The following is a 12924-nucleotide window of genomic DNA, read 5'->3' as shown; positions in this document are numbered from 1 at the left end:
AGTAAGTTAGTTTAGGTTATTTTAATCAGGCTTTTAAAAGCCTACACTGAGAAGCTATAATTAAGAAGTACTTCAATTTTATGAGGCTATTTACTTCAAGAATCTTATTGTAGGGAATCTAGAAATGAAAAGGGATAAAAACAAGACCTGTATTGCATTTTTAAAGGATACATATACTTCCTCCTAAACCTTTTCATTATAAACGATGTAGAAGAGAATAAAAATTGTCTTGTTTAAATGTAATTATTTCTATTATTCTAACTTCCAAGAAAGAGAATAAGAATACGGTGTGGAAAAAAAAAAAAGAAAGAAAGAAAGAAAGAAAGAAAACGGTGTAGAGTGAAAGCCAGCTAGACATTAGTTGCAAGACTATTTTGTGATTTAAATCACTGGTAATATTACCATCTTGCGGCAAAATCAAGTATTGCAATTTTGAATGACAAAGAACCTGAGAAGAAGCTTTTGATAAAAGACAGTCTAGTCTTTTATTCATCTATGTTGGCTACCCTCCAAATCATTCCTAGGTTTAAAAAAAAAAAAAAATCTTTAAAAGTTCTTCAATAAAGAAAAAAAGAATGTTATTCAAAATGAGAAATAAACAGGACGACCTAATAAAATACTTAACAGTTAAAAATGAATGCAAAGCCAAAATCCTAGAAACTAATGTAAAATGTTTCAACGTGTCAACTTAGTAATTAAAATTTCTATGGCTAATTCTAATAAAGCAAAGTTACACTTTATAAGCATTGCATTAGATGAAAGTTATGTCTGATAATTCAATATTCGTTGTTAACTTATTTTATAAGTTTAACTGCTGCCACACTTAAATTCTCTTATTTTGTAATAAATAAGAAGCTAGTCTTCTTACTATTTTCTCTTCAAAGGAAAAGGACATGCACCAAGGTGAATTTTCCCAAGTGTACAACGAACAACCCAGTTATTACTGACAATCTAATCCAAAATCTACCCTCACTTCTGGCAGACATTAATCTAATTCAGCTAAACCAAATAAAACCTACGTGTGTGTGTGTGTGTGTGTGTGTGTGTGTATACACACACACACACACACATAAGAGCATAAAAATTTTTAAGAATCAGAAAAGAAGGGATCCCTGGGTGGCACAGCGGTTTGGCGCCTGCCTTTGGCCCAGGGCGCGATCCTGGAGACACAGGATTGAATCCCACTTCGGGCTCCCGGTGCATGGAGCCTGCTTCTCCCTCTACCTATGTCGCTGGCTCTCTCTCTCTCTCTCTCTCTGTGACTATCATAAATAAGTAAAAATTAAAAAAAAAAAGATAAAAAGAATCAGAAAAGAAGAAATAATGGCTAGAAAGATATCACAGTATCATTTATCTTTTCTTAGCTTTTTCCCTGGACTCAACCCAAATTCTCTGAAATAATCAGCGGGTACTCCCAAGAGCCCACAAGCTATGTAACTTGTTCCTCTAAAATAACACTTAGTCACCTCTAAGGACTTCAGTATTTTAAAAAGCTAGCTTGAATTAATTTATTTTGTTGCCAATAATTACAGGATGATGGTTTACTTGGTGTTCATTTAATAGTAATGGTTTTAAGGTCCAAGCCCTCTCACCTTAAGAACATTACCCTAATACAAAAACCACCACCAAATGAGAATTTGTTCTGAAGATCCAAATAGTACTAATTTACTAGCTGTATCCAACCTGTTGATGACTGCAATGTTTGGTGCAAGCTATTTGGCAACTGAAGGGTGAACACGGGTGAATGGACGCTATTTCTGAAGAAGTCTTCTGTTGCTTTAGACTGCAAAACCTTTGTTTCCCAGAGCTGTGGAGAAAAAAATACTCACTGTAAAAAAAAAAAAAAAAAAAAAGAATAGGATACTTATGTCTTTTTTTAACTTTTTAAAAATGTCTGCTGATGGCACAACTAATGGGTAAGCACTAAACTATAATTAAGAAGCTAAAACTATAATTTATCAGGTTTTTTTGTTTGTTTGTTTTTGTTTCTTCTTTAAACGTTTGAATAAATTCCCCAGGGAAGCCATCTGGCCCTGGACTTTTGAATTTATCAGTTTTTAAAGAAGAAAAAACAAAAAGGGCAACTTGTCATGGCTACAAACCTGCTTCAAGTCTTTTAAAACTTGTTCTTCTATACCTTCTTCAGCAAATAGATCCCGCACTCCTTCAATTACATCTTCAATTACAGATCTGTAGAGTTTAGGCTACAAAAAAAGCAATTGTTAACATTTTAAACTCTCAAGTTCAATGCATTCAGCCTTAAAAGACATGCAGTGTACACTTTCATATGGTTTAAAGAAAAATCACCATGAGGATTTTTACTAAGTGCATTCTACTCCCAGTATAGTCTTAACTGTCCATAAATTGTATGTTAGCTTCTGACCTACAGTCTCAGGCTATCTATAAGGCTGACTTACTACAATCAAATAAATGTGAGATAATTCATCAAGATGTTAGGTTACAATTATGTAACTTGATTTTTCTGCCAGAATTTAACCTTCTCCCTCCTTTTAAAAATGGAAATTCATTTAAGGCAGGTGGAAATGAACTTTGTCTTCGATTTATTTTTTTCCTCAAAGAGGCCAAAGGAGTTTTTTTGGTGTTTTGTTTTTGGGTTTTTTGGGGTTTTTTTTTTTTTTTTTTTTTTTTTTTTTTAGAGTTGACTATACTACTTCCACATATGCAAATAAATTGCAAGCCAATTAAGACTGGGAAAGTACTTACAATAGAGTAACCAAAGCCTATCCCACTGTCAAAATACACGTAGTCCAAAAAAAAAAAAAAAATCCTGAACCACTGTCAAACAAAAGGGCATCTTGCACCAAAACGGATTCCGGGTAGAAACTAGCCAGGCCACTAGGACCAGTAAATACTCTGAATACTCCTGCTCACAACAAGAGTAGTCAGGTTTAAAACTAATCCCTCTAAGCTTATGAATAGGCCAATCAGTCACAGGTTATTCACAGGCATTTCCATTAAGTGCCCTCGATTAGTTTGAGAACTGTTTACCCTAATCAAGGCATACGGAATTGATACTTCAGTGTTCCTCCCAGTTTGATCCCATTTACAACGAGAGGAAATTACTACTAAGGCTAAAAACTTCCTTAAGATCCACACCCAAGGGGAGTCCCCGGGTGGCTCAGCGGTTTAGCACCACCTTCAGCCCAGGCCGTGATCCTGGAGACCCAGGATCGAGCCCCACGTCGGGCTCCGCTCCGTGCATGGAGCCTGCTTCTCCCTCTGCCTCTCTCTGTGTCTGTCCATCGTGAATAAATAAGTAAAATCTTTAAAAAGGGGGAAAAAGCTCCACCCTCAAGAGTATAAGAACAGATGTCAAAAAAATAACCCATCACAACACACCTTTTCAAAAAAAAGCAAAACAGGTACTGAACATACTTTCTCTTCTGGAACTAAAGTCAAAGGCTTTATGTTCTCTGCCTTTACTGTTAACCAAAACTACGTGCAGTCCAGGAGATCCATCTTAATCTCTTCTCTATTTAAAAGAAAACACACACACACCCTGCTCAGAGCTCACCATCACATAAAACGGTGGTGAACACACGGTAAGCTTATGGTCAAGCCCGAGTATTTTACAGATCTTAAAACACATTAACGTTAAAAAAAAAAAAAAAAAAAAAAAAAAAAAAAACGACGGATACACACGGAAATAGTAACACGTCTCTGAAAACTGGACCCTTTTATGCTGCTGCCTACGTGCACACGGAGCCCGTAACCTGACAGCTCCGGTCCAACCTCGCTGCCTTTCACCAAATGTGAAGTTCGCTCAGGTGAGCTGAAAACAAATGCGGATCCTGGTTGTTTCTCTTGAATTCGGCTTCTGAACATTGATAGGGCATTTCCCAGGTGCCACTCGGCCCGTCAGTCCTCAGCGGGAGGTAGCGGGGCCCCTTAGGGGTAAGGAGGTAAGTACGAGGTTTGCCTTTCATTCCCATCGCTCACCTAAGGCGTCAGGATGGGGAAACAGGGGGGAAAAATATGCGTGGGGTAACACGAAATACCAGATTACTGGTTATTTCAACCCAACTCAACAATGGCCATATACCAACATTAGGGATTACAAATTAGGCTACAAGTGAACTCGGGGATTTCCTGAACGCACAGGAAGGCGGGGAGTGGGCGTGGGCCCAGCTCTAACCCCGCAGGCGCCTGCGCGGGGAGGCCGGGGGGCCGCGGCGGCTCCGTGCCCCCAGGGCGCCCAGGCCCCACTTCCGGCGGAGCTACTGGTCCCCTTCCGCTTCCTCCATGGCGGATGGCGACAGCGGGGCCGCCCGGGGAGAGGGCTCCCTGAACGTCCGTGAGGGGCCCCGAGGGGTACAGCGCGTACAGCGCGGGGCTGCCGTGCCCCCGGGCCCGCTCTCCCTCTACACAGAGCCCAGGCCTAGAGTCCAGCTTGGCCCTCCTTACCACAGGGTTGACGAAGGCCATGATGGCCGCTCTGCCGCCTGCCCCCTCGCGCCTGCGCAGCACGCGGGGCCGCCCCGAGGCGCCCTCGCCGCCCTCGCCGTCCGCTTTGAAGACGGCCGTGCACGTTGCCTGCGTGCTTACGCAGGACGCTGGGGGCGGGGCCGGGGAGGAGGGAGGGGCTAGTGGGCGGGTAGGTCTGCGGGAGCGCAGAAGCCCGCCGGGGGCACCTGTGGTTCGGGGCTGGGCGTCCGCTGAGCTCAGGCGGGGATCCCGGGGCGCTGGAATCCAGTACCCGGCGGGGAGCCTGCTTCTCCCTCCGCCTGTGGCTCTCGGAAATAAATAAATAGTTTGTTGTTGTTGTTGTTTAAAAAAAAAAAGCTGGCTACACTGCAGTCAAGTGCGATCTAAACGGTTTTGGGCCGGTCCACTGACCCCTGAAAAATCCTTTGTTTCTCAGTCTGTAAAATAAAGACTAACAGGGGAGACGCGATGCAGTGGTGGCCCCCTGTTCACCTGCGGCTCGGAAGGGGGTCGGGCCAGGGAAGTGGGGAGACCAGGGGCCTCCGCCCTCTCCTTGCACCGATGTTCACCCCTCGGCCTGCGCCCCACGCACAGCCGGACTCCGGTACAGATTCAAGAGCCCAACTCTTCTAAGATTGATTCTCAAAGTGTAGGACGGCAACATCCGCATCATCTGGGAACCCGTTAGGAATGCAAACTATTGGGCCCCACCCCAGACCTACCCTACCCTCCTACGATGGGGCCCAGGGTTCTGGAATTTTAACGTGCCCTTCCAGATGATTCTGAGGGTCACCGTCCCAAGACAAAGATTCTCAGCTTTGGCTGCACCGTGAAGTCACCTGGAGAGTGTAATCAACATTTGGCACCTGAGTCTCACTCCAGAGACTCTGATTCTATTAGGCAGCTTAGGTGGAGAACGGCTGTTAAGTAAAGTCAGCACCCCAATACTGCCCAGGCTCCTTTTCCCCTCCAGGGAGAAAATCACCATCTCTCGACCTACAATAATTCCCTTCCTCCCCCCGGAAAGCGTGAGCATCTAGGAGCACACCTTGACTAGGGCTGAAGGTAAATCTAAGCATAGATAATGTGGAGTCTTAAGAAAAAGTTATCTATTGCCACAACTCTATCTTATCTATAGCCTTTCTATTCTGCAGGTAGGTCCTGACTTAACCAGATGGCTAGGTTATTTAATGATTTAAAAAGCATATTAGATTTTAAATTGGCTGTTTATTTATTTGTATGTATAAATTCAGTAGAGCTATTTATGCCCTACCACTCTGTATTTGCTTTGCCTGGGTCAGGTAACTTAGAATTTGTGAGTTTCAAGCACCTGATTTATATGAAGCTTTTTAGAAGACTTTCTGAAATTAAAAACTATCTGAAATCTCCTTTACAAAAAGTCAAGAATTTTATATAGTAATTTTTAATGATTGTATCTCTACCTGGCAATTGACTACCAGAAATATTCAAAGTGACTTATCTGTCACCCAAAATAGAAAAGCGAAAAGCAGTCATTGATTCCTACTGATATTATAAATCCAATTAAATACTCAAGCTGAGAAATAAGAAAGCTGAAAGGTCTCTTGTTTTCCAACTTTTCATAGTCAAGTTTTAAGACCTTATTTTTACATGCATATGATTGGTAGGTAGTCACCGAACAGCATATTGTTTTATATTACTTCCTCCTATATTTTACCCTTCTCAAGGCTATACTGTAGATCATACATTTTTGAAATTAAATTTGCCCTTTAGTCCCCATAAAAACTATGACTAAGAGTTGAATTATTAATACTTAATATACTTAGTAGACTCAGATCACAGAAAGGTTATATAACTTTGGAGAAGAAATGTCAGCAATTTTCCATTTGCCCCTGTGGTCCATCTGGATGGTCACTAGTAGACTCCAATGTAATTTTTTCCCAATAATAAAAAATTTCCCAATAATAAACAATCAATAAACCATGAACCTTACCTCCCGGCATTCACAATTTCGTGTTGTCTCCTCCCACGTTGTGCCATGGTTTGTCTGGGTGGCCAATAAAATAAAAAAGAAGTGATGTTGTGTCATTTCTGAGATGAGGTTAAAAATGACTGTGGCTTCCATCCCTGAGATTCCTTCAGATCACTCTCTTTGGAAGAAAATAGATGTCATGTTGTGAGGACACACAGGTAGCCTGTGGAGGGGCCTGTGTGACAAGGAACTGAGACTGGCCCATAGCTAGCAAAGATCAGAAGCCTGTAGACAAATCACATGAGTAAACTTGGAAATTGATCTTTCCCCATTTGAGTGGTCAGATTATGCAGCCCTGACTGACAGTTCAGCTGCATCCCTTTAAGAGACTTTGAACTACAATCATCTTCTAGGCATCTCATGATTTTCAACCCTGAGAAATTGTGTAAGATAATAAATACATGCCATTTTAAGCAGTTAAATTTGGGGATAATTTGTTACACAGCATGAGATAACTAACACAAGGCCCATTGTCTGATTGGATTGTGACTAGTGAAGGTTTAGTTTTCCCTCATTGTAATCTCAGCATTTAAAGTTTTTTGAAAACCCTCATCAATCACAAGAGCATTTGGAAAGTATGTAAAAGAATCTTTATAGACTGATATTTGATGGCATTGACCCCAGGTTATCATCAAACAAGCAAACTCTTATAGTTATGTGATGGTCGTGATTCTTTTGTCAATTTTCAAACCCATCAGGAAGTGTGTTGCATACACAAAACACTTTTGATGCCCAAATTGAAATTTTAAGATCCCAAAGCTTCAGTGAGGCAATTTTCAGTGACTATTTTTTATGTTAGTAAATAGAAAATAAAAAAGATATGCTGAGCTTTAGTCCTTCTTTGAACACTCAGTTCTTTGAAATTACACCTGAGGCAAAACACAAAGCTCTTCCCTAGCTGCCCATCACAATTCAGAGCATCAGATTTTCATTTTCCTCTGCTTTGTTTACAGACTATAATATATATGTCATTTATAACTAACACCAGTTTTGCAACATTTAACAAATCTAATAATTGGATTAATTTCTTTGTATTCTGTATATTCTCATTATTTTTGCCTGGAGGTCTCAGTGATACTATTACAAGGCTAACAAAACAATTTCACTTTGCTTATTGTGAGAAAAGCCCAGATCTATGAAGTCCTTTCTCTGAATGAGAATTTTTTTTTTTTTAAAAAAAAGGTGTTTTAGAGACAGACCATTATCTTTTACATATTAAATTTTACAGTCAAATACAGGACATTTCAATAACTGTATAGACTCTAAATAATATATTTAATCAGTAAGGAAAAATACAAGTTAGTCTATGAACAGATGGCTTAAGGCAGCAAATATTCATAATTAGTTTCTGAACATTTTGCAACCAGTGCACTAAGCTCAGCAGTATTGCATTTCTCTGCCTGTTTCACCCTTCACATCTTCCAGGAAATGAAAATCCAGATAATCTCTGCCTCACCTTGTAACTTTGAAATGGTTACAATGTTGATAGTTCTGATTTATTTACATTCTGTACTTTTGTAACATTTTCTATTTTGTAATCCAAAATCAATTTACATTATTTGAACATCAGATATTGCTTCACCATGATGAATTCCCCCTCCCCACCCCAACAGGATTTCAGTTAAAATGACTGTGCCACAGGATCCCTGGGTGGCGCAGCGGTTTGGCGCCTGCCTTTGGCCCAAGGCGTGATCCTGGAGACCCGGGATCGAATCCCACGTCGGGCTACCGGTGCATGGAGCCTGCTTCTCCCTCTGCCTGTGTCTCTGCCTCTCTCTCTCTCTCTGTGTGTGACTATCATAAATTTAAAAAAAAAAAAAATTTATAAAAAAAATGACTGTGCCACAATGCTATGGCCAACTGGTGATTGTATCACACAGTGGAACACTCTTAATGATCACATTACTGCCTCTTTCAAAATGTTTTAATATTAAAGAGATGTATACACTGTGTATGTATGAAAATTAGTGATTGTAATTAACTCACTGAAAGTGTGGAGGATGACTTCAAAGACAATTTTCCCCATGGCTACTTTCTCAACATTCTCATCAGGGTCTGATAAGGATTCAGTAATTTCCTAGCTAACAAATGATTCCATTTTAATTCTTTAAATCACAATGTGTATAATCATACATGAACATGAAATATTAGCAAGGATAATGTCCATTGGCTCCAGTTAATTTTCCAACCTAAATCTCTACTTAGAGAAGATAGAAGTAAAGACCAATAAAACTAAACTTAAAGCAATGATTTGGAGAGAACAAACTAGCTTTGTTTCCAGAATAACTATACTTTTCTTCTTACCTAATTTGTCTCATTTTATAAGAGGTAAATGGCAGCATCTTGAATATTCTAGATTGTTTTCTTAGGTGCTTCAAATATCAGGAGAGGCAGGGAAAACATGGAGTAGACACACTTCTTCCTATTCTTTCATCTAAATATAGCCAAAAAAAAATCTAAATATTATATATAAAGCAAACATAAGAAGACCCTGAAGGGTGGAGAGAATTGCTCAGTTAGGGACCCAAAGAATGGCACAGCAGTGAAAGTGAACTCCCTGGTTTTCTTTTTGCCTCATGTATCCCAAACTGGGTGCTGGTGAAGTTTGCAACCCAGAAACACCACCTGTCACAGACAAAAATGAATGAAAGCCTTCTCTTTCTAGCCAAAGGACCAGGAAAGGGGTACCAAGACAGAAAATTCTTAAACAACAACTACTCTACTGCAGCCAAACACATTGAAAAGATAGGCTCCAACCCCCACCTGTCAGAAAAGGCATATTTGGGAGTTTAGGCTTCCAGTCTTGCCTACATGTCATGAAGTACAGCCATGCCCACGATGTCACTGGAGACCACATGGGACACTTGGACTTGCACTCCACTCAGCTTTATGGAGACATCCCTTCCACTCAGCAGGGTTGTGTCAGAGAAGGCCAAAACTTTGAATCCTGCTGACAATAGTGAGACCTGCCCTTGCAGTACCAGCAGAGGCAGTGTGAGAGGGAGCAACAAGGCACCACTCCCTGTCTCAGCCTGGGTGACATCAGTGGAAGCCTAGTGGGGAGCCTGAACTTCTCCCCACCCAAGAGTAATGAGAGCTCCTCCCTCCCTGGGTTGTCAACAGAGGCTGAGTGAAGAATATGCCTTCCCCCTCCACTCAGCAATAGCAACATGCCACTCTCAACCTCCCCCACTGACTCAGTGTCACAGGAGACCTGGCAAAACAGGTTTAAGTAAGATCCAGTCTCATAATAACCAAAATGTCCTGCAAGCAATTGAAAATCATCTGTCATACCAAGAACCAGAAAAGTCTCAACTTGAGTGAGAGGGGACCCCCGAGTTAAGTGTCTGCCTTAGGCTCAGGTCATGATTCCAGGGTCCTGAGATTGAGCCCCATGGTAGGGTTCCCTCGTCAGTGGGGAGTCTGCCTCTCCCTCTCCCTCTCCCTCTCCCCCTCCCCGGACTTGTACACATGTGCGCAGTCTCTCTCTCTCTCTCTCTCTCTCTCTTTCTCATTCTCGCTTTCAAACAAACAAACAAAAACTTAAAAAAAAGAAAAGACAGTAGACACTAACATAGAGATGAGTACGGTGTTGGAATTCTCTGACAAGGATTTTAAAGCAGTCTTCCTAACACCGCTTTGATGAACAATTAAGCAAGCAATTTAATAGCACTTTAATGAAATGAAATTCAAATTCACAAGTGAAAACCTAGAATAAGTCTCCACAAAGAATTAGATGACATAAAGAAGAACCAAACGGAAATTTTATGACCAAATAATAGAATAACTAGTGACGTTTCCAGAAGCTTGGAGTGTCGTCCATGGGGACAGAACTTCATGGTCCTGATGTCTGACCATGGAGATGTGAGCCTTCCGCCCGAAGACCGGGTGAGAGCCCGTCCCAGATGGGTAGCACAGTGGAGATAAATGAAGACATTCCACCCCGATGGTACTTCCACTCTGGAGTTGAGATTACCCGAATGGCATCCATTTACTGTGAGGAAGGCCACATTGAACATGCCTTCATCCTCTATAACAAGTATATCACGCTCTTTATTGAGAAGCTCCCAAAGCATAGAGATTGCAAATCGGCTATCATTCTTGAGAAGAAAGACACAGTAAGGAAGTTAAGGGAAATTGCATTTCCCAAAGCAGCAGAGCTGAAGGAAGAGCTATTAAAACGATATACCAAAGAACATAATGAAGAAAAGAAGAGGGAAGCGGACGAACTCGCCCGGAATGTGGCCATCCAGCAGCAGCTGGAGAGGGAACGGCAGAGGGTGGCAGCAGAAGCAGCAGCAGCTGGAACAGGAGCAGTTCCATGCCTTTGATGAGATGATCCAGAACCAGGAACTGGAAAAGGAGCGGCCGAAAATCGTGCAGGAGTTTGGGAAGGTGGACCCTGGCCTAGGCGGGCCTCTGGTGCCGGACTTGGAAGCCCTCCCCGGACATATTCCCCCCAGCACCTGTCGCATCTGCACAGCCTGCAGACTGTAATACCGCTGTAAGGCCTGCCAAGCCACCTGTGGTAGCCAGGTCCTTGAAACCTGGAGCATTGAGCAACTCAGAAAGTACTCCTGCCATCGATGGACTGCGCCATGTGGTGGTACCTGAGAGGCTCTGTCCACAGTTTCTCCAGCTAGCCAGTGCCAACACAGCCCGAGGAGTAGAGACATGTGGAATTCTCTGTGGAAAACTGATGAGGAATGAATTGACCATTACCCATGTTCTCATCCCCAAGCAAAGTGCCAGGTCTGATTATTGCCACACTGAGAATGAAGAAGAGCTTCCTCTACAGGATCAGCAGGGTCTCATCACACTGGACTGGATCCATACTCATCCCACACAGACTGCCTTCCTTTCCAGTGTTGACCTACACACTCAGTGCTCCTACCAGATGATGTGGCCGGAATCAATAGCCATTGTTTGCCACCCCCCCGCCCCCCACAAGTTCCAGGAAACTGGATTCTTTAAATTAACTGACCATGGACTGAAGAGATTTCTTCCTGTCGCCAGAAAGGATTTCATCCACACAGCAAGGACCCACCTCTCTTCTGTAGCTGCAGCCACATGACTGTTGTGGACAGAGCAGTGACCATCAGAGACCTTTGATGAAAATTTGACTCAAACACCTCCCAAGAACTATAAAACCATACCAATGTACTGTAGCCTCTTAATTTAAACTTTCCAGAAAACTCTGTTAGCCTTTTAGACAGAATTGAAAGTGGGTATCATCTGGGGGAGAACTAATTTTTCTGTTTCTGGTTTAAAAGGAAATAGTTGGCTCTACTTTTTAGGCAAGTGTGGAAAATGGCATGATCATGCTAAGCAACTCTTCAGTCTATCTGCAATGAAAAAATTAAGTTGAAAGAATGGTATAATGAACACTTATCTATGACCTTTGTTCTCGATTCACCAGTTGTGTTAATATTTTTTCCCCTCTAAACTATCCTTCTAATTTCTCCACCAATCTGCTTATTGTTTACCTTTGGAATTATTAAGGACATCTATGTAGAAATTGGGAAGCCGTTTAGGAAATCTTTGGGTTTTCCTGTGGTTTATGCCAATATTAATGAAGCTTATTACAAGGGTGAGGGATAGCTCACTATGTCTGATGAGATGGTAAGGCTTGAAAACCCTGAAGAATGATTTTTTATCAGGAAGTATTGTTATTTAACAAATATTACAGGATAGTTTTTCCTCTACAATAAAGTGACAATTAACATATAAAAAAATAGAATAACTAAAATTTAAAAATTCTACAGATGGGCTTATAATGGGTTGAATTGTATCTTTCAAAAAGGTATGTTGAAGTCCAAACCCAAGTACCTCAGAATGGGACCTTATTTGGAAATAGAGTCATTGAAGATGGAATTAGTTAAGATCCTTTTAGAAGATATCCTTTTAAGGGAAGGACAAAGACACACAGAAAGAAGGTGGCTGTGTGACAACAGAAGCAGAGATTGGAGCACCAAAAATTGCCAACAAACACCAGAAGCTAGAAAAAGCAAGGAAGAAATTCTCCCTTGCGGGTTTCAGAGGGAGTATGGCTGTGTCAACATCCTAATTTCAAACTTCTGGCCAAACTTCAAATCAAGACAATACATTTCTGTTATTTTAAGTTTCTCAGTTCATAGTAGTCTGTTATGGCAGCCCTAGGAAACTAATACAAGGCTCAGCAACAGAATGGAGAGGACAAAGGAAAGAATCAGTGAACTTGAAAATAGAACAATAGCCCAATTTGAACAACAAAGAGAAAAATAGACAATTCAAATATAAGTGTCTTTCTCGTCAGGAATCATAAAGGCCAGAAGGAAGTGGGCTGAAAGAACTGTCAACTCACTATCCCAATGCAACGAAAATATCTTTCAGGGAAAAAAGGGAAAATCAAAATATTCTCAGATGAAAAAACAAAAACAAAGAAACTAAGATTATTTATCACCAACAAAACTACCCTAAAATAATGG

General features: G+C 41.3%; 1 protein-coding gene and 1 pseudogene across 2 annotated transcripts in view; one reads left to right on the top strand and one right to left on the bottom strand.

The window, feature by feature from the left end:
* GTF2A1L (general transcription factor IIA subunit 1 like) overlaps window positions 1–4560 on the bottom strand; it is a 44992-nt gene extending 40432 nt beyond the window's left edge. The window contains exons 1-3 of one of the 2 annotated variants that reach the window (XM_077915327.1): window positions 4426–4560; window positions 2103–2204; window positions 1684–1807 (exon numbers count right to left, since the gene is read on the bottom strand). In XM_077915327.1, the coding sequence (XP_077771453.1) occupies window positions 1684–1807; window positions 2103–2204; window positions 4426–4446 (247 nt within the window). In that variant the 5' untranslated portion in view covers window positions 4447–4560. Of the gene's footprint in view, window positions 1–1683; window positions 1808–2102; window positions 2205–3663; window positions 3862–4425 lie in introns of those variants that run through there. The other variant, XM_077915326.1, reaches the window with a different exon arrangement.
* Window positions 4561–10303: 5743 nt separating this feature from the next.
* LOC144323074 (STAM-binding protein pseudogene) lies at window positions 10304–12105 on the top strand (annotated as a pseudogene).
* Window positions 12106–12924: the final 819 nt, after the last annotated feature.

Source organism: Canis aureus, chromosome 11 (assembly GCF_053574225.1).
Source record: "Canis aureus isolate CA01 chromosome 11, VMU_Caureus_v.1.0, whole genome shotgun sequence".
NCBI classification, from domain to species: domain Eukaryota; kingdom Metazoa; phylum Chordata; class Mammalia; order Carnivora; family Canidae; genus Canis; species Canis aureus.
The sequence above is the reverse complement of the archived record's forward strand: the minus strand, read 5'-3'. Positions and strand labels throughout refer to the sequence as shown.